Source organism: Dipteris shenzhenensis, chromosome 15 (genome assembly GCF_047967505.1).
Source record: "Dipteris shenzhenensis isolate YYH24624 ecotype China chromosome 15, Dip_SZ_1.0, whole genome shotgun sequence".
In the NCBI taxonomy this organism is placed as follows: Eukaryota; Viridiplantae; Streptophyta; class Polypodiopsida; order Gleicheniales; family Dipteridaceae; genus Dipteris; species Dipteris shenzhenensis.
This window is the reverse complement of record NC_141610.1, coordinates 27,515,274-27,536,476: the sequence shown is the minus strand read 5'-3', so window position 1 is coordinate 27,536,476 and position 21,203 is coordinate 27,515,274. Positions and strand designations below refer to the sequence as shown.

At 46.0% G+C, this 21,203-nt stretch overlaps 1 protein-coding gene across 2 annotated transcripts in view; it reads left to right on the top strand.

The window, feature by feature from the left end:
• The window catches only part of LOC147893620 (alpha-mannosidase-like), a 245,734-nt gene that overhangs the window by 66,967 nt on the left and 157,564 nt on the right, over nucleotides 1-21,203 (top strand). For both annotated transcript variants that reach the window (XM_087385656.1, XM_087385655.1), the window contains exons 13-16: nucleotides 1,085-1,147; nucleotides 1,274-1,330; nucleotides 14,043-14,265; nucleotides 14,506-14,633. In XM_087385656.1, coding sequence (XP_087241782.1) covers nucleotides 1,085-1,147; nucleotides 1,274-1,330; nucleotides 14,043-14,265; nucleotides 14,506-14,633 — 471 coding nt within the window. The remainder of the gene's footprint in view (nucleotides 1-1,084; nucleotides 1,148-1,273; nucleotides 1,331-14,042; nucleotides 14,266-14,505; nucleotides 14,634-21,203) is intronic.

Here is a 21,203-nt window from a genome sequence, read left to right as displayed (position 1 = left end):
CAGGAAAACCCTAAAACTGGACACAATACTTTTTATTGGGAGGCATAACTCACGCTAATTAGGAGGTGTCTGTCCACTTTCATTATGAGGTTTTTGAAACCCTGTAAAATCACCCCTTGACCCATTAATGCCTGATCACCTCCAACTTATGCCTTGGTACGACATTGCATGTGACATTCAGGGTACATCCTAAACTCCACACATATGAAGTTGAAATCTCATTAACTAGGTAGACTTGGAGTGGGTGGTTGTCTTTACCAAAATCAGGATTGATGTATTTTCAACAGATAGGGCTTACCATGAATAATACATAACAGATGTTTTTGTAAGCCCGATGTAATCTATGGCCTGTCTCGCATGCACATTTTTGCCCAGCCACGTGCTTGACCAAGAGGACAGAAGATTGCTGCAAAGACTGGAGGAAAATATAAATCTCTTCCTGCTACGAGTCTATGAGTAAAGTCGATGGAAAAGTGGCAGACATGACACAACATGCGAGAGTTGGCCTGTAGATAGAAAGGAATATTAAGAAATCTCACCTTGCAGCTGAACACCAACAAAACCTGTTCTACCTGTAACGCTAACATCAGCTTTATGTTCCATTTAGAGGGGAAAAAGGTCTTGTATGAATGGTCAAGTAAAATCTGATGCATTCTCTCTGCTCCCAATATGAGCTCGCAGAGTATTCAAAGATATGTGGAGATTCAAAGCAGAACCAGAACAACTTTGGGATATACGTGTTCTTGGATACACTCTCTATAGTGCGATCCAATATTGCTCAGGGTTATGACCTTTCAATACTTCTTGGAATGACCACACTTAATTGCTTTGCCTGTTCATGAATTATTGATACAGTACATATTTCAAGGTGAAAGTGGTATCCTATAATTATTTCATGCAGGATAATGTAATGATCTTGATCCAGTCGCTTTGCTCTTGTAAAGGAGCTAAGGAAGGAGCTTAATGGCTCGAGTTCTGTTCTTACTTCCTTGTCTGCCTAAAAAAAGTGCAAAAACATACATATGCATGTTTGTAGTCAACTTTGGATTTGTTCTGTCTGATGACTGATCTTTAAATGCTCCAGTGTGCTTTGTCAAACATCAGTTACTGCCCCCAGTCAGAGGTGGATCTTACAGGAAAAACCCTGGTATGAAATTAAAATCCCCCTATCGGTTTTTTTCTATGTTTCCATGTTACACTTCTGTCGAATTATGTTATAGAGTCTCACAAGGATACATTTGGATTGTTCTAACAGGTGATGCTATTTTTTCAGGTGGTGATCGCTTATAATCCTCTTGGATGGGAGCGCAAGGAGACTATCCGTATCACAGTAAGCTCTCCAAATTGTTTTTTCGGTTATTGATATGATATAGTCTTTGTCTTTGCGCATTTCCATTTTGGATTGTTACTTTGTTGAAGGATGAGAGAACCCTTATGTTGGATGTGTGACTTTCTACTTTGTATTTTATCTAGCTCTGCACATATATATAGTTTCAATAGTTTCTGGCTCATGCTGTAGATGCCAATTACAGATAAATCTGAAATACTTCCTTGTTTCTATCTTTTTTTCTTGTTTAGGTATGGTCTGTGCAATGTTAGTTGCAACAGCCAGACTTGGCTTTTTACTCAAGCTAGGGATTTGATAGAAATAATTATGATTGAGTTTTGCATTGTCCCTTTAGTTGGCTTTAAGCCAGAAGTTGATATTTTTTGTACTTGTCAGCACATGTTATTCTTCTCAATCTTGCTATGATAAGCAGACTCTTAAGAAATTTCCATGGAATTCGATCCCATGTCTGCTTCTTATAGGCTCTTCATTAGTGTCTAGGCCTAAGTTTACCCCTTACCGAAAGTCGTGTTCTAAGAAGGGCAGCTCCCTAACTGGACAAAGAAGTGAGAGCTGAGGAGAGTCTAGGAGCTGAGTGCATGGTCGACATGCAGCATGAACATGCAAGGGGGTCAAGGGTCTCGCTGAAATGACCTAGGAGGGAACCTGCGACACTACTGCCGTCTAGTCTGAAGGCTATGAGTAAGGAGTCTGGTCATGAGGAGGGTTCCGTTCTGCAGATTGCAGTTGAGACAAACAAGGCCGAGGCACAAGATTCGGAGGATCCAGTCGGAGCTCCCGAGGATGAGAATGATGACTTGAAAGGCCCGCCATCATATATCGAAGTGCTAAAAAAGGTGTAAGCAGGGTTCTCTCCTCTGCCCGAGGAAGAGATCAGGAGAATCTTGTTGGTAGGGACGGCCAGAAGAGCCAAAGAAGCTCAACGGAAGCCATGGTTCAAAGCTGGCAGGAAACACGGGTTGATTTGCGAGCTGGAGGTGGAGGAAATCAGGCCTGAGTTGGGGAAGCTGTGCAGAGGAGGACTTTACCTCTTCTTTACCGGCTGAATTCCTTCGCTGGACGAACTTCACGAACTCATGCTATACGAATGCGAGCTCATAGATAACTGCTATTCCGCAAGGTTCTTGGACAGAGGGTTTTTTTTTTTTTTTTTTTAATAAAGAGACTTCTATTAAGTAAGAAAGAAACTCGCTAGAGCAAGCTCTGTGCGGAAATACAACATGCTAAGCATGTAATAAAAAACCACCTCAGAAGAATGAGGTAGAAAGAAACCAAGGCTGAGGCTGAAAATGCCAACTCAACCCTGTAGAAATCTCATCAAGGAAGGGAGAGTCTCTCCAATCCTTGAGAAAAGTAACTCTTCTAGAGGAGGCTGCTCGAGAGAATCCCTGCATGGTTGCCCATATGGCCATCAGAGTGTGTACAGTATCTGTCCAAGTACTAGCCAAGGTCTAAGAAGGGTGAACCTGAGAACCCTCCAAAGCCTCAGTGCATCTGGCTCTCCAAATGTGCCATGCTGCAATGCTAGCTAAAACCTCCCATGGAGAGTCAACCGAGGAATGAGCAGCCTTGAAGAGAGTGGCCGGAACATCCTCTAGAGAGCACGCCTCCACAAGGTGTCGTCGAATGTGAAGAGCCCAAGACGAGTCATGTCCTCAAAGAAAACCTGGGGCCTTGAAAGAGTGAGCCAAGCCACTGATCCCTAGGCCATATAGAAGGGGAGGCAAACAAAACAGAAGTGCTGAAAAGTCTTGCAATCCCCTTCCATATGATTCTCGCCTGTCTGCAATCCTAAAGGCAATGCTGTACTGTCTCCGAAGCAAAAAGGCAACAAGGGCAAGTAGGGTCAGCCTTGAACCTAGATCTCCATTGGTTCACTGCTATCCCACCATGAATAGAAAGCCAAAAGAAGAGAGTGATTTTTCTATTCCGGTGGGATTTCCAGAGCCTCTACCAAAAAGTTTTCTGCAAGTCTGCAGAAATCTGAAAATTCTCCCAATGAGGAGCTCTGGAGGGTAGAGGGTTTTTTCTGCTTAAGTGCGTATCGGAAATGATTCGAAACGAGCTCATTGGTAGATGTTTTCAGTTCTATGGTGCCCCGGTTTTGGTGCTTGCATGGACGCCAGACTGCAGCGTCAATTGTTTTTTGCTCCACGATTGCGAGGTGTGGGTGGAGTTTTTGAATCTCCCGTCGTGGTTCTGTGCAAGTCCCCCGACATCTTTGCTCCCGGGTGGTAGGTAGAAGAAAGGTATGGATTTTATGGGATGGGACCCAATCGATCCCAGATTATATTGAGATCAGGTTCCCGGATGGTTCACCGTTCACACAGCGAGTTAAATTCAGCCCCTTCCCGGATGCATGTTATGTCTACAAGAATCTTGGACACTTTGCCAAGAACAATCCACTTAAGCAGGTGAATACCACACTTGCCTTGGGTGACAAGTGTTAGAAACATGGTGAAGGGGGAGAGAGAGAGAGAGAGAGAGAGAGAGAGAGAGAGAGGGTGTGAGGAAATAATGCTCAAATGAAGACATAATGAAAGGCTCTCATTCATTCATCAAGTATGACAAGACAAGTGAAGTACAAGCCTTATGTAGGCTACTCACTCACACACTAGCACCTAGTGTATATGGGATAAGCCCCATGATGACACGTGGCACTCACACAAGACTCACACACATAGACTAGTACTAGATCACCTAGTACTACACACCAACACTTCACACCAACACACTCTTTGACTCTGATATCTCCAACACCCCCATTAGAGCAAAGAGTGTGAGACCCAACACGCAAGAGTAGAGTGATCCCCCCTTAACCGCAATACTGCAAAGAGCAAGTCCAACTATCCAACACCTCCTGTGTGATAGTGACTTCTCAGTCAGCTTGCGACCGGCAAGGGCAAACCATCACTCATCATCCCCCCTTACTCTGAACTGGGTGGTCGATACCATCAACCAAAGTAAAACACAATACAATCATTTTTGAGGGACAACCCAAGGCAGAGGACCTCTTATTGACTCTTTAAACATTCATTTTAGAGGGACTACTCAAGGCAAAGAACCTTGAACTCAAACATAGAAATATTTTCAACCATTTTATGCATAGCAAGGGCAGAGAACCCATGATCCCGAAGTAGCTACCGCACAAGAGTGTGCACATCCTGATGCGAAGAGGTATATCAGTGAAGAACCAGGCTAGGTTCAATGATGTGTCGATGAAGTCCATGGGAGCAGCTACCAAGGGAGATCATGTCATGACCCTCAATGTGCCGATCGGAGAGTCATTGAATGCGAAAAAGATCTTCAAATTTGAGCATTGTGCCCAAAGGAGGCAAAATGCCAAAATAAATGTATAAGATAGTAATGAAATTACATGAATTTTGAGAAATCCCCAAATGTCTACATGCAGGAGACTTCAATACAGCTCAGGGGATGCAAAAAACAGAAATGTCCTAAATTTTGAAAATTAGGGTTTAGCAGGAAATTAGGGTTTGGAAAATTTTGGGGCTTTTCAAAATTTCTCGCAGGAGAGTGTTCTTGCAACACTCAGGAGCCCTAAAATCATAAAAGCCCTAAAATTTTTGGAAGATCTGAGCAGATTTTGCAAAAATCGACTTTTAGGGTTTCGAGGCAGTTAGAGGCCCGAAATCTGCATGGAGCAAGTCGTGGGCTGGAGTGCTGGAAATAGTTCGTAAATGCCTTCAAATGACTCGAAATGCTGCAGAGAAAGCTGTCAATTGGTCGACTACACAGCAGCAGCAATAGATGCTTGTTCTTGGCGTTGAAAACCTCCAAAAATGCTCCGTTGAAGGCGGCTATGCAGCAGCAGCTCAGAAACCCTGATTTTTGGCAAAGGAGAGCTCCAAAACTGGTCGAAAATGCCTCCAAAAGGCTCGAAAGTCTGCACCCAATGCGACAGCTCTGTTGCAACGGCCTGGAAACCCTTTAAGCAGGAATGGAATGCTCCGAATCAGCACATATACAAGCGCCACTTGAAGGAGATGCCGACCAGCAGCACGTGTGCACATGCCTCTTGAAAACAAGCCGACCAGCAGGGCTGTGGAGAGGTTAGACGAAGAAGAGATGAGGCGGCTGCAGAAGGAAAGAGGCTGAAGTTAGGGCAAGGATGATGAATTAGGGTTAGAGCAAGGGTGACGTGGCAGCTATGGAAGGTGGCTCTGATACCATGTTAGAAACATGGTGAAGGGAGAGAGAGAAAGAGAGAGAGAGAGAGAGAGAGAGAGAGAGAGAGGGGGGGGTGTGAGGAAATAATGCTCAAATGAAGACGTAATGAAATTCATTCATTCATCAAGTATGACAAGACAAGTGAAGCACAAGCCTTATGTAGGCTACTCACTCACACACTAGTACCCTACTGTATATGGGATGAAGTCCCATGATGACACATGGCACTCACACAAGACTCACACACACAGACTAGTACTAGATCACCTAGTACTACACACCAACACTTCACAACACACTCTTTGACTATGATATCTCCAACAACAAGGATGATTTGGAGGTCCGGAAGTATGATGATCTAGTTGATCAAATGGACAAGCCGGAGATGGACAGGCAGAGGATGGACAATTCGCCAAAGCAACCTCACACGAGCCAAAGCGATTCCGACGAAGGATCGCCAAGTCTTCAGGTCATGTCACAAAGTACGGATGAATGGAGAACAGTGGGGAAGAAAGGGAGGTCAAAGCCGGAGAAGCTAGAGTTTGTGGATCCTAAACAGGACAAAGACAATCAAGATATGTCACCCCTAGGTACGTCCAACCGGCCTCAAGACCAGTTGGAAGTTGCCTCTTCACAAGAGGTGGTTGAGTTCGTTGAGACCCTGCCGACTGAGGCTTCTCCTGATGGCGAAGCCAGAGAGGAGGAGATGTCGAAAACCAACCATGTCTGAAGATGTCAACTCAGGCTTGATGAAACTCTTCCCTAAAAGGCAATCTAGATTCTAGAATGAAGGTCGGCGGGGATTGGAGGCCGATCACCATGCTGAATACGTTGTACAAGGTGATTGCGAAGGTGCTGGCAATCAGAATCAGGAACCTCTGTAGCTCGGTTGTGAATGTAGAACAGAATGGCTTTTTGAAAGGGAAGGATATTTATGAGAACATTTTAAATGTGGCTTCAACGTTGGATTATGCTAGCAGCACGGGGCATAAGATTCTACTTTGCGGGCTGGACCTTGATAAGGCCTACAACAGGATTCGTTGGGACTATATCTTGCGGGTCGTTGAGAGGTTGTGGTTTGGGAACGGACTTTGGAAAAAGGTGGAGTGCCTCTTTGGAAACGCAGCAGCAATTCTCTGTATCAACGGAGGTGCTATTGGGAGGTTCAGACTAAAAAGGTCATCGAAATAGGGGTGCCCCCTCGCACCCCTCTTGTTTGCATTATGTACAGTCCCGCTGCTCCACGCGATGAATAAGAAGGTCTTCTCAGGAGATGTTCAAGGGGTGCAGCTGCCGTCGCACAATTTCCCTACATATTGCAAAAGTTAGTTCCAATGCTTATCCAATAGATATTTATAGGTAGATATCATCAAAAGAGATAAAGAAATCATCCATTTAGAAAATGAGAAATCTACCCATCAAAGATATATGTTTGATTGAAGAGCAATTCCAACAAGTATTATGGACATCCAATTGCATGATGGGGGCTTCCCTTTTCTGAGCGCCTAGACCCTTGAGCTTCGAGCTTGCATTGCCAAGATAGCTTTAAAAAATAGCCACCCAAACTACTCTTTCTTGGAAAAAGGGTCAAATATATGTCCTTTGAAGGAAGTACTCAACCATGTGCAATGTGAGTCTTGAAGTCTTGGAGTTTTACCCAAGTCCGTCGTGTGAGCAGTTTACGTGCCAACTCTTTGCAGATGACACCATAGCCAATACCTAGGAGAACAGGGGTCATGTAGAGAGCCTAATGGAAGTAATTAACACAATCTGTAAAGCCTCGGGGTCAAATGCAGTTGGAACAAAATTTCCCCCTTAGGTCGAGTAGAGAGCCTCCACCGGAGTGGGTAACCGGCTTGGGAGTCACCATCATTCCGTGGGGGGAAGTATTTAGATACCTTGGAGTGCCGTTGGGTCTGGGGTCGCACTCCGTCAAAGATTTGAATGGTTCAAGTCAAAAATAAAAGCTAAGTTGAGAGGTGGCACGGGATGGCTCTTGGGTGGAACGCTAGATGTCAAAGTAGTGCACGATATCCTTATGGGAGCAGCTACGTATGTTGCGTCGATTTGGCAATTTATGAAGACTCACTGGGAGGAGATCGAGACATTATTCTGGGGAAGCCTGTGGACAAAGGAGCTAGGTAGAAGGAAGCCTCATTGCATCCCGTGGGAGCCACTGAAGCCTCCTAAGATGCTCGGAGGATTGGGCTTGCCTCATATCAAGCTCAGAAACACCGCTTTGCAAGGTAAATGGATGACATACCTGTTTGACAGTAGGGCATGGTGGGTGGAGTTCACAAAGTTTTGCATCGACAACACAAAGGAAAAGGGGCAAGGCAATGGAGAGACCTTGGTTGGTATGACAGATTCTTGTCACACTTTTCGTTTTCAATGAAAGGCTCAGACTTGGTTGCCGGGGCAGGTGTGGAAGGAGTGTGTGGGGCTCTTGAAAATGGAAGGACAGGAAGGGGATGCGAGGTGACAGGAGTCCGCTCGAGTCCATATGGTGGGAAGAATTTGCATGGCACAATAAAGTAAGAGCACGGAATCTTTTCAAGAAGGGCATCAGCTGCTGCTGGCGGGGCATATGGAATGCTAGTAAGGCAGATTGGTATGCAATTGAGGAGTTGCAGGGTGTGTTTCATCTTTCAGATGGGGAAAAGGATCTCTTGCAAGCCGTGTTAAAGAGGATCCCGGATAACTGGCCATTGAACTGTGTCACAACAAGTGAAGGGAGGGCTGCGCAATGGAGTCTAGGTAAGACTCCACTCCATAAATCCTCTGATAGGCATTTGTATAAGTGTCTAATCGATGCCAAAGGGCCGATAGGTGCGCTGAACAAGAAATGGGGGACTCAGACGGAGAGTGGCGTGGTGGAAGGCGCGCCCCAAAGACATTTGGAAGGGATGCACGGTGGGGAAGGCCAAATTTATCCTAGAAAATCATCAACCAATGGTTTATGGTCAAGGCGAAGCTAGCTAAAAGAATTGCAGGTGGATCTAGGGTGCGGACTTTGCGGAAGTTCTAGTGAAGTCCTATGGCACCTGTTGTGGAGGTGTCTTGTGCAAGGGAGGTGTGGAAGAAGCTAGAGAAGGCAGTGCGTCAGTCCCGCCTTATGGCCAGCTTCAGAATTGGCCGGCAATGGAGACTACCTATCTTGGGCAACACCGCAAAACTCTTATCAAGTCTGGCGGCGAGTTGGAAATACTTCAGGGTCGCGGTGATCCTTGGTGTTTGGGAACTCCGGAACAGAAATGTTTTCTGGCACAGATCCAGCCCGGGTTTAGAGTCTCGGCTATAGATGCTGTTGTTAAAGTTTATCTCTGTGACTTTAGTAAGGTGCTAGAAAGATCTGATCCGGTGGTTAGTCACGCACTCATCGCTGTGGAAGCCTTCCTATCCTCGAGGTAGGGTTTAGTTTGCTGGGTTTAGCGTAGGCCTAGGGGTTCCCCCTGGAAAGGCCAATTTTTGTATTGGGTCTCTTTTTTTCGCAGGATTGACCCCCTCCTCTTAATATATTTGGCACTTTCTTTAAACCAAAAAAAAAAAAAAAAAGTTTATCCTTGACCCTGACCTTTAAGATTATGAAGATGCACCATTATTAAATGGTTCCATCCTTTAACATGCAGCTCTTTTACACACTATTGAGTCCTCGTGATCTCTTACGTAAGCATAATCCATACTTGCAGTCCCTATTTTTCAATTGACTCAACATTTCCTTTCCCTTGAGAAACATCTACATTCTCAAAAATTTGGAAAACCTCTTCTAGAGATTTCTTATCTTTTCCCAAGTTAAAATGTCTTTTAACATATTGTTGCACTAGACTAGGCATTGTAGATATATTGTGTATCGTGTTCTTTTTTTATTGTTATATGAACTCCCTTCTAGATAATGTGATATAGAAGATGGTTCTATTAACCCAATTAGACTTTTTCAACTATCAAGGAATCATCATCACCTGATTATCCTTTCAGGTTGCTACTATGGAAAACTTGATGCACTCAGGATCTTTCTGGTACAGCTACTTTGTAAGCAAGGTCTTGAAGTCTCTAAGAATTATAAGTGGTTGGAGAGTGTGAGTTCGTGAGAGCACGGAGCGTAGCTGGGGCGGTGTGGCCTCTAGTGCTTTAGATTTCTTGTATCTCAGGTTGGATACTTATAGAGTTGACCTTTTTTGTCAGTCCACATTTGTAACTGTCTTGTGGCACATGGTCTTGTTTCAGTCATTGTATTGCATTATGTTGTCTTTTTGCATTTAATTTGTCTTATTAATCATATGTTGGCATGTTTCCTCATGAGGCAACTGCCTTGAGAGAGTCCATGCTTCTGCACTTGTATAGTAGGAACTACAATATTTCCAATCTTCCAGTTCATATCTATAGCTGAGTTTTCTTTATGTTGCGGGTAAGAAACTACAATTTACTAAAATTTAGGTGATCAAGGTGGGACTCGATTGAGAGGTGAGAGAACACCTATGTGTACACATTTCCCAAGTAGAAGAGTACCTAAAGTGCCATATCCTCAAGCACAAAAAAGTTCTTTGTTCTTGGTTGCAATTCTTTTAACAATAGAGCAAAGAGCGTTTCACCCGCTGATGTACTCCTTGTCACTCCTCACTCCATTGTAATCCACACTCTCTTGTCTTTCCCCCCTCTTCCTCTCCCTTGATGAGCCGCTACACTCCGAATGCTAGTTTCCAAAATGATGGCTCCAATAGTATTCTTTGCACAACTAACAGCCAAGGTAAATGTCAAGGCGCTGAAGTTCAAAGACAGCCTTATTCAGGATGAAAGAGGACCGCCTTTACAGATTGTTCCACACTTGTAGACTGTTATTTCTCATTTCTTTGGGAGGACAGGCAAGGCCCCATTGGGCAGCACCAAGTCTAGGTCTTGCTTCCTTTGTTTGTTCTTGGAAGGGTTTCAAAAACCTTCCAGATGATCATAGGCTTCAATTTGTAAGTCAGCTCAAAGGAAGTGCTGGGAAAATTTAGCAGATTGATTGAGTAATACCCTTGGATGGTGTTCATGCAAGTCACTTTTAGTCAACTTGGCTTGGGGCCTTTACAAGATCAAGGGACCCACTTCAGGTCATAGGACTCTCGTACGAGGATCAGACGAGGATGCTTTGATCTCTGATGTTCATTCTGGGGCATGTTGTCCAGGTCTACGAATGATATACTTTTGGATATTGCTGCAGGTCACGTGCAGCAGTGTTTTTTGGCTTCACGTGACCTGCAGTGTTTTTTGGTTTCGGGATGGTTCTAACATAGATCGCATTCCCTATAACATGCGGGAACTTGCTGTGCAGAAAATAGATGAAATGGAAAAGGAGAACTCAAGCTAGCATACAAAATTGAGCTGAGAGCTATGCTGCTGAAAGAGAATCCCAAACCTCACTGCTGCTGTTGTCCCAAAATCCAAACTGTTGTGCTGCTGGTCCCCTCCACTTTGGGCTTGAACTGTATGGCGGATCTGGGCTGCAGTACAGATGCTTTGCTGCAGCAGAGATGAGCTGCACAAGGGCTGGAAGACTGCACTAGAAGGGGAAATAAGCCGACTTTCCTAGCAAACTTGGCCGACCAACGAGTTGGTTGGTTGGTTGGCTGGTAGGCCTGCCCACGCAGTCCTATGGGCCGACTTGAATGGCTTTGAGGCAGCCTATAAAAGGTGCCTTCTAAAGGCACCTACTTCCTCCTTCCCATCTAGACCATTGCATATAATGAGAAGTACCAAGTGGTCTGTCATGATCATGAAGTATATTCTCATTCCACATGAATGATTGCTTATCACTCTCTTCCCAAAAGGAAGGGGAAACTCCCCAAGCTTTCAGGATAGCAGCCATAAAAGGGAGGAAGAAGCCTTGAGATGGGATGAGGTTAAGGTCCACCTAGTACTATCCATCCAATCTCTACGTGTGGAAGGCGACCATGATTGTATGCATTGAATGCAAAAATCCTTTCAAGGTTCCTATCCTGGCAAAATCCCTTTGACCACCACCTTGCACAATAAGGCTCTACTTTGCAAGTCTAGATCTATTATATTAAGGCCTCCTTCCTGTGTGGGGAGGGTCAAGGTCTCCCAATCACCTTAGCTTTGCTGTCTATTAAACCATCTAGTCCACTCCATAGAAAATTCCTTATCGCCCTTTTGAGCTGAGTGATGCAAACCCTAGAATGGCACCAACAAGAGCAAACAAACCATGTTGTAGCCAGTAGTACCTAGCTGACCACCACCACCATGGAAACAAGATCAAGTCTGCATAACTCCAAAAAGGAGTTTCCTTTTGATACTCTCTAACACAAGGCCTCTAACACAAGGGTAAATTGTTGTGAAGCAGAGCTGCCCACACAACCTGGCAGCCCAAGTTTTTACAGAAACACCCCTCGAATCCAAGGAAAAGCCAAAATCAGTCCCCCAAATTGGCCTCGTCACTAATCCAAAAGCGATTGGATTTATTCCAATTAATATGTGTGCCTGCTCTACAGAGTAAAATAAATCCAAGGCTACCTTGAAAGAAGTGAGATTGTTTGGAGTGGCATCCAAAAAAACAGCAGTATCATCAGCCAACTCACTATCCAAGAGCTCCATCATCCTTCTGAAGATTCAGGAGAAGTCTGAGCCCAATGTTGTCTACTTGAGATCCAAAAATACGTTCATTGCTTTAGCTTAAAATAAAGACAAGAAGGGGGCAAGAGGGACATCCTGGCGAACTGATCTAGCAATTTGCAACTTGTCGTCCCTGACTCCTCTAATAAGCACATGGCTGTGGGCTGATAAAAGAGGAAACCCCTTTGATCAAAGATTATAAAATCCAAAGTGTAAAATGGTACCCTCCAAAGAACCCCAATCTACTCTATCAATTGCTCTCTCGAAATCCAAGAGTAGAATGACAAGCCGCTGGCTGCGTTGCAACTTGCATAGTCCGATGTAAAGCCTCCCAAAATGAGAAAGATATTATTAAAAATGCTTCTTCCATGCACGAAGACTATTTGTGTATCATGAATGAGATCTAGAAGTATGGGATGTAGGCGCAAATTGATAGCATTCACCAAAATCTTACACAGGGTTCCCAAAAGAGTGATGGGCATCCGTTGGGAGATCAAATATCTGCAACCTCCCTTTGGGATAAGCTAAATGAGACCCTCTGTAAGTGAATCATGCATAGTACCAAAGTCCCAAACATTCTATAGGGCTGAGGTAACATGTTCCCCAATCATGTCCCAAAAAGCAATAAAAAGGAAGGTGTCAACCCATATAAACCCAGGCATTGCCCCTAAATTCGGGATTGGTGAAAGGTGCACTCTCATGTGTGGTTTCACAAATGCTAGAATACTCTGCCAAACTTTGTGCTTGGTATCATTGCTAGCAAGTGTGTTACGACTACTGAAAGGAGGCATAAAAATCTAAAGCTATATGCAAGACAGCATCATGATTTTTATGCAAGTCCCCTTCATAGTCAATAAGCTGAGAAATACTTTCTTTACCATGTCTTGGGCCAAGAGTAGAGAAGAAGTGTTTATTGACTCTTCCTCCCATCTGAATCCAACCAACTCCTATGCATGAAAGGCATACTCTGCTCTCTGATCTAACAAAACTTGTTGTTGAGCCCTTGCTGCAGCAAGGCGCTCTTGAATACACGGTCCTCTTCTTTGGGAAAAAAGGATGTGATGAGCAAAACGCCCTAAGAGTAATTCAAATAAAAGCGATGAAGCTAGTTAGACGCCTAAAGGGAGTAGTGGGCACCGCATCTAGGTGAAAACCTGAGGGTAACCCCTATCAATGGTTGAGTGTAATACCTACACCTGCCCCATCATAGTGCATTTGGGGTCTGAATTGTATAAGCCATGCATCTGATCCCCAAGTGATGAACAAATCAGCTCTTCTAATCGTGCTGAGCAAAAGAAGAATAATTTGCCATATCCTCTAGACCTCTCTAGAACTCCATAGGCAGTGCTAGATGAACCCAGTTCTAAAGGTCATCATGGACAATGGGTGTCTGCTCCAAATGTTCCTCTCTGCAAGTTCACAGCAATACCTCCATGTTGGAAGAGCCAAAAAAATATAGGAATCTTGTCTCTTCCCATGGGATCTCCATAGATGTCTCCAAAAATAGTTTGGAGAGGAGGGGTGACTGTCAAATCTCGCCCAGAGCGCTCTCCTGGTGGGAACAATTGCATATCCTGAATCAGTGATCTCCTACTGTGTATTCAAGTAACATAGCTGATTATCTGGACAATCATAACTTGGTAATTGCAAGGAGGGAATAAATTTCTTTTTGAAGATCGTTGAGGCGATACTGGATCCTAAGTTTGGATAGGACCTAAAACCTTTCAAAAGTTACTATGCGTTGCGCGGATTTGTTATTTCGAGAAAGGAATGGCTGACCTTGATCCCTTCAATCTTTCCTGTGTTGGTTTCTCATTTGCGTACCTTCTGCTGATAAGTTCTTTCTTTTTACAGTGTCATGAGATTTTATAAGGTCTCATGGAGTTTGATTCTACAGGTTTCAAGTTATGAGCTTGAGGTGTTTGATTCAAATGGAAATGGAGTGCCGTCACAAATTGTCCCTGTCAATGTTGCCTTAAAACGATTGAGGGAACAACATCTTCAGAGCAATTTTGGAACTTCAGATTCTGATAAGCCACTTTTTACACTTACATTCAGTTGTGACGTGCCACCTCTTGGATATGCCACTTTTTATGTCAGACCATCTCACAATGAGACTTGTGAGTTAAAGTTTTTTCAGCTCTGATTACATGTATTTGTGTCAGATTTTGAGCCTGTTAAAGGTCTACCTATGATTATTTAGTTTTGTAGTAACATTCTTGCCATTCAAAATCTGATATGGTTCTTTTATTTCTTAAGCAATTTGATGGGTTGTTATTCAGTTTTTTAAAAAGTTGTAATTAATTTATTTTTTGTGTAAATATTCACCAATTCAAACTGATGTTATACCTTATTGTCAGCTCCTGCATATCTTTCATACATTCAAGAAGATGACTTTCATCAGGGTGTTGCACTACAGTCATCCTCAACAGAATTTATGTTCTCATCATCAACTGGTCTACTTGAGCAGATAAAGAAGAATGATGGAGTAAGTTAAATTTGTTGTTTTAACATTTAGATTTGTCTATGGAATGCCAAGTGTCTCAATATGCACAACGTAAGAGCTATGTTATGCAGGTGACTTTCAAATTTCCCCTTCAGCTCTAATGGTGCTTGTTTGTGAACCTACATTTTCATCATGTGTATGGCCTACACCTTAAGAATCTAACACTTCTCATGATTCGTATCAAATGATTTCGGTACAATAAATTATCCACTCATGTAAATTTCAGCTGCAACTTATAAACTTCCCATGCCTGGTTCTTGGTATAACGGAAGCCCCTTTCTGTTATTTGAATTTATCTTTCTGTGTTTCTGTCACAGTGATGAGATATGCTAGAAGATTCATCTAAATTGGCCCTGTCATGTTTTTACATCAAATTTAATGGCATGTACTGTCTCGTCTTACTCAGTTTAAAAACCGGCAAGGCATCCCTGCTCCCAACTCTTCTTGGATCTACTATGAAAACAACAAAGCTGGTGGGCTCAAAGATTGTTGCTCAATGTGTCCAACTGCCCATGCCTTGGCTTGTAGTACAATCGATGTGAACATAGTTACTCTTATAGAAGATATAGATATCCATTCAACCCTAGATGCCAAAGGCCAACGCCTCAGGTCCATCCATCTTGCTGCACCACATAGTCCTTCCCTTACATCGATAAGATCACCATACCCCATCCTAGTCTTTGTTGGAAGGCCTATGCTAACACCCTTCACCACAACAGAGGACATCCCCAGCCCACCAGCTTGACATTCTTCACCAAATCAATTGTAAAGAGGCCTGGTATACCCAAGGATCATGAAGGCTTTCAAACATATTTATCGACTTACTTAGGGTTGGGAAACATGTGCTTCAATCTTGGGCAAGCTTTTCAATGAGGTTTTCTCTAAAGACTTCCTTACTTTTCGGAGTATCGATACCATTTCGATTCACAAAGCTAGAGACCCCATGGATACAGGTAATTGTTGGACCATTGCAGTAGGCCACTCAATGGCAGTGTTGAAAGAAGGAAAAACCAGCCTGCTCCAGAGAAACCCCGTTCACTGCCTACCCACGCTCCTAGGTGGAGCGCAGGGTGTAGATATCCTGCCATGGCGACCAAGGTAGCCGTGGGTGGAACCGGATGCTCACCCATCACCAGACTACAGCGAGCAACCCAAATGTTCCATGCCGTGATACTGGCTACTATGTCCCACACGCTATCCTCCGGGAGAGAATGAGGATCCGGGCTATCAGGAGGGACCGCCTCATGGAGCTCTATCCTCTGAATACTCTGACCCTATATCCGGTAAGCTGGAGAGACCTCATCAATCTAGAGCGTGTGACCTCCCTCAGTCAACCAGGCCACCATCCTGATCTCCGGTTGCCAGATGAGGGACTGGCGCTCGAACTCCTCTCTGCAACTGGGCTAAGCCCTGCTGATGAGGCTCCTTGCTAATCTCTGCCAGACCCTATGGAGGCTGCTCATCATGGGGTTCTCCCCTGCAAGGGGGGCCTCTAAAAAGATCCATCTATGTGAATGTTGCCACTGCCCCCCAATGCGTGGGGTGTTCCTGAGAAGCCCTCGCTGCAAGAGGAGCTTCCAGGGCTCTACGCCAGGGGTGAGGCTGCGCACAACCAACTTGCCCAAGAGGGCTCTGCTCTGCATCTCCGGATCTATGATGCCCAAGCCTCTGAATGCCTATGTCATGATCACCGTCTACCAAGCGACCCGAGCTTTGGTATTCCTCGTGCCGTCTGATCCTGCCCAGAGGAAATTCAGAACCAAACGTCAGAGCTATCCAATGCACCCTTTTTGAAAACACCAGTAGGAGGCAATGTACTAGGCTGTGTCAAGAAGAACCTGGTTTGCCACTAAGGCCCGACCCGCTAGTGAGAGTTTGGCCAAGCTTCAGTAGAGAAGCTTGCGCGGAACACTCTCGAGGACCGGGGTGATATGTTGCTCTGCTTTAATATCAATACCCACTTGGTATCTGAGGTATCTCGCTATGTGGCCCCGCAGAATCGAGTGGAAGCCAAAGGCACTCCCCCACTCTCGAATCTCTTGTGTCTCCTCAGAGCCTATGAAGAAACCAATGGATTTTGTCCACTTGATCTGTGCACTCGAGGCCTCGTAGTAGATAACCAGGGCTCCCCTGACTCTCTCCAAGCTTGCTGTGGTGCCTTCTACGTACAAGGCTATGTCATCTACAAACTCTAACTCTAGAAGCTCCTCCTCTTATCTAATTGGGAGCCTCAACTCGTGAGTCTCGCCACTTGTGATCTCAAGTAGTAGCCCAATACCTCCACCACAAAAAGGAAAAGAAAGGGAGCTAAGGGACAGCCCTGACAACGGATAGAGGGGGAGAGAGGAAAAGCCTCGCCCATGTGTCCACCGACAAGCATCTGACTAGAGCTCCCTGCGTAAGTGTAGAGACTCCTCTAATCCATCTGTCTCAGAAACCCAACCTTTGCATAGTGCCCTTTAGGAAAGACCACTCCACCCTATCGTAAGCCTTCTCAAAGTCAAAGAGAAGGATGGCCAATGGTTGTGACTCCTCCCTTGCCCAATCCACTACCTCCGAGAACGTGAAAATGTTGTCTAGAATACTGCGCTTTTGAACAAAGCTAGTCTGCGTGTCATGGATGATGTCGGTGAGATGAGGTCGTAACTGCAAACTCAAGATCTTAGCTAGGTCCACTGCTGAATGTCTGACCTATCTTCCCCTATTGGGATTAAACAAATCCACCCCCTGCTCAGGACGCTCAGGACTGAGGAAGGGAGCCCGTGTCAAAGATCTCCTAGCAAGCTAAGCGAAAAGGGGTGGAGATGATATCCCAGAAGTTCCAGAAGAAGGCCGGGGTCAAGCCATCTTTGCCAGGATAGGAGGGCCTTGATGGCTTCTCGGATCTCCTCATCCGTGAAAGGCTCCTCCAGACTCCTGCACAACTCTCGCGAGACTACCGTCAAAACGTGGTCCCAAACTATCTCTCGGGCCACAAGGCAGGCTAGAGTCCTCTCCGCTTGAAAGAGCTGGCTGTAGAAAACCGTGGTCAGCTCTAGAATCTTCTGTGGATCGGTGAGCATAATGCCCTACGGATCCCGTAAACACTACAACTGCGTGCTTGCCAATCGAGGTCCAGTGGTATGAAAGAACTGCCTTGTCATCTTGTCCCCTTGCTATACCCAACGGGCCCAAGTGGAGTGGTAGGAGAACTCAGCCGGCTGAACCTCCGTGTCATGGAGCTCAAGGTGCACGCTCTCATATCGGTCACTAAGCCACTGGGGTCCTGGCACGTGCTCCCTGAGCCTCTCTATGGAGGCGAGGTCTCATCGTAGTGCATGCTTGCGCTCCTGAAGAGCCCTCCTCTGTCTAAGGGCATAGGACTACAACTCCTCACTGCTCCTTTGAATCGCATCTGCCACCCACAAAACCCAGCCCTCGTGAGGTGCTGACTCCGACTGCTGCCAGATCTCTGCCATAATCTGCTCCTCATCCTACAAGAGGTCATCTGGGATGCGGACCTCTTTTTTGGGGAAAATCTGGATAGGGCTGGTCTAGGTATAGGACTGCTGGAGAGTGGTCTAACATCGTGGTGGCTGCTAGAATCCTTGTAGAGCTGCCTATGTGGAGTGCCCAGTCCCAAAGGTAGAAGCGATCCAGTCTCTCAAGCAGTCCATCATGTCTCCTCTGGCTGAATGAGAAATCGAGGCTGCCAGGTATCCTGCTAAACTTTGGCTCTTTGCACGGGTCTCTAGCACTGATTGTGAAGATGAACTGCTTCCACGTGCTCCGCTGTGAAGTTGGCATCTTGGAAAAGGAGACATCCCCCTGCTTGTCCTCCCTGAACTCCAGGTTGTTGAAGTCTCCTCCAACGATCTAGGAGTCAACATCTGGCAGACGCTCCATCAGCCTCCTCCAGAAGGCCTGACGGTGCTATTTGCATGCCGGGGCATACTCAATCAGGATTCCGATCCTGGACTCTCACATCCTGACTCCCATCCACTGCCCTAAGCTCACCTTGATCATAGACGTCTGGGGCCACCGCCTGGGAGACCGAGATACAGACCCCTTTGCTTTGTCCTACAGCAGAAGACCACACCTCCGGGCCTCTCGTGGGAAGAAGGTGATGGCGTCGTCGAATGTGTGATGCTGAGAACATGTGCTCCTGTATCGAAAGGAAGTCCACTGCTCGCCCAACCATTGCCCTCTGCAACTCCTACTGAAGGATCAGGTACTGCGGCTGGCTACGTGCACAGTCGTGGATCCCGTGCACATTCCAACTCACTATGGTCCAACTCATAAGGACGGGGCAACAGGAAACAAGGCTCGCATATGAGTGGGTGCCTGTTCCAGAAAAACTGCCTTTTGTGACTTTGATGGGAGGGCGAGTAGTCCATGTCCGTGCGACGGCGTACTAGGGTGGACACCGGCTCAATGCCAATCTTCCGCGCCCACTGCAACATGAAGGAGACGTTCACTCCGAACATCTTAGTACACTTCTGGAGTGGCCAGTAATGTGCCGGATCAATCCTTGTCTCAGGCGGCAATCTGATAACCGCTACTGTCAAACCATAGATCGGCCTCCAAAGCAGCTATAGCCATGAGAGGTACTTTTTTCAGAGTTTGGAGAGGATCTCCTTTCTTCTCCGAGTATCCTTCAGAGTTGAGGTGGCACTCAACTCTCTTTCTTTTTCGAGAAGGGAGGATACACATTCTTCAAACTTTGGATCTCACAAATTCTTCAAAGTGGTTGTTAATGCACTATACTCTGCAGGCATGCTTTTAAGGAGAATTGCAAGTGCATCTTTCTCTCCTACTTTTGCATTTATGCCCTCTAGTTGAGTCATAATGCTTTTGATTTTGTTGATAAATTGTGCCATGGATTCATTGAAGCCCATGTGCATACCATAGAATTCAATCTTAAGATGGATTTCTTGCTTTTTGGCTTTTGCACCAAACACTGTGTTCAACTCATCCCATGCATCCTTGGCATGATCCTTAGAGTCTATATGATGAATTATGTTTGGACCCAAGTGCAATCCAATGAGTGATAGTGCTGCTTCATCTTTTTCCTTCCAAGTACAGTGGGTATGTCTTCTTTTACAGTCTTCCAAAGCTTTTGGTGCATCAGGATATATCTCATTTGTGTAGACCATGTGTGAAATCCTTCCCCGGTGAACTTCTCAACAGTTGGGGTGCGGATTGCCATTGCAAAGGTCTTACCAGTTGATGATACTTTCAAATCTGGCAGTGTCTAATTGCATATAGAAAATTTGAGTTGACAAGCGCGTAGAGCTCAAAAAACTGGTTATTTTTCCTTTTTGGAGCATGTGCAAATTCTTCCTAGATTGGAAGTTATGGCTTGTCAAAGATTCCATGAAGAAGAGGGGGGCCTTGATGATGTGGCACACGGATTCACATAGGAAGCGGAGGGGGATGCAGTCGTGCCCTTGCCTATGGGCAAGGTAGCTAAGGCAGGACTGATATGGGGGGTGGGAGGGGGGGGGAGGTTGAAGAAGATGCTATGGATGGGGAGGCCGGGATGGAGGGAGGGGAGGGAGGTGAGGAGGTGGGGGGATGGGGGCGGGTAGTGAGGATGGGGGGATGGGGGCGGGTAGTGAGGATGACCATGGCAGGAGTGGCAAGGGCGGAAGGAGGGAGAGGGGGGAGCTTGGGAGGAGGGGGAGGACGTGGAGAGGAAGAGGGTGTCGTTGGGGGAGGGGGGCGGGAAGGAATAGGGACAGTCACAGGTTCGCCTTGCCGATCAGGCACACTTGGGCTCTGAGTCCCCTTCTCCTCAACCGCTGCTTGGCTACCCTCTGCAGCTTCTGCCATCGCAACGTCAGGAGCTTCGGAGGCATGCTGCCGACGCAAAGGTGACAGTGGTCACTGTACCTCCACTACTGGAGGATCACTTGGTTGCACCGTGGTCCCTATTGGTGGGAGGGAGGGGTCTCCAACTGGAGGTTGCTGCTGCTGCTCCTCCGTGGGTGCCTCTTGTCTTGCTCCCTCTCTCTCCCTGTGTCTAGCCCGTTGTTTGCGGCGCTTTCGAGCCAATTTGCTTCGTTTCTTTTTCTTTTTCCCCGCCTGGGTCCACTCTCCCTCTGAAGGTGTCACCCATGGGGTCTGGGACTCCTGCTGCTCCTGTTTGGAGGGGTGCCGAGCTCTGGCCTGTAGACTCTGCCTATCTTGCGGGGGTGGGGGGAGAGGAGTCCGTCCCTGACCACGGGGGCAGTTTCGGGCTAGATGGCCCATCTTCCTGCAACGAAGACATTGTCCTGGTGGGCCGGAGATCTCTACTCTCTGATGAAGTGTACCTCCCTCGAGGGAAGGATTAGCTCTAGGAGGGACTCTAGGCTCTCTACCACCAATCTGATCTTGGGTACCCCATCGTCTACTACCACAGAAGCTGCCGAATTTGGTGGGGACTCCAGCACTGTGCCAAACACTCTGTCAATGGAGGAAAGGATGGCTTTGTATTCCTTTGGAAGCCTCGAGAAGCGGAGTGTCACCGGGAATCGAGGAACATGGTGTGTCGTGTCCATGTCCTCCACTGTGAAGCCATGATACCAA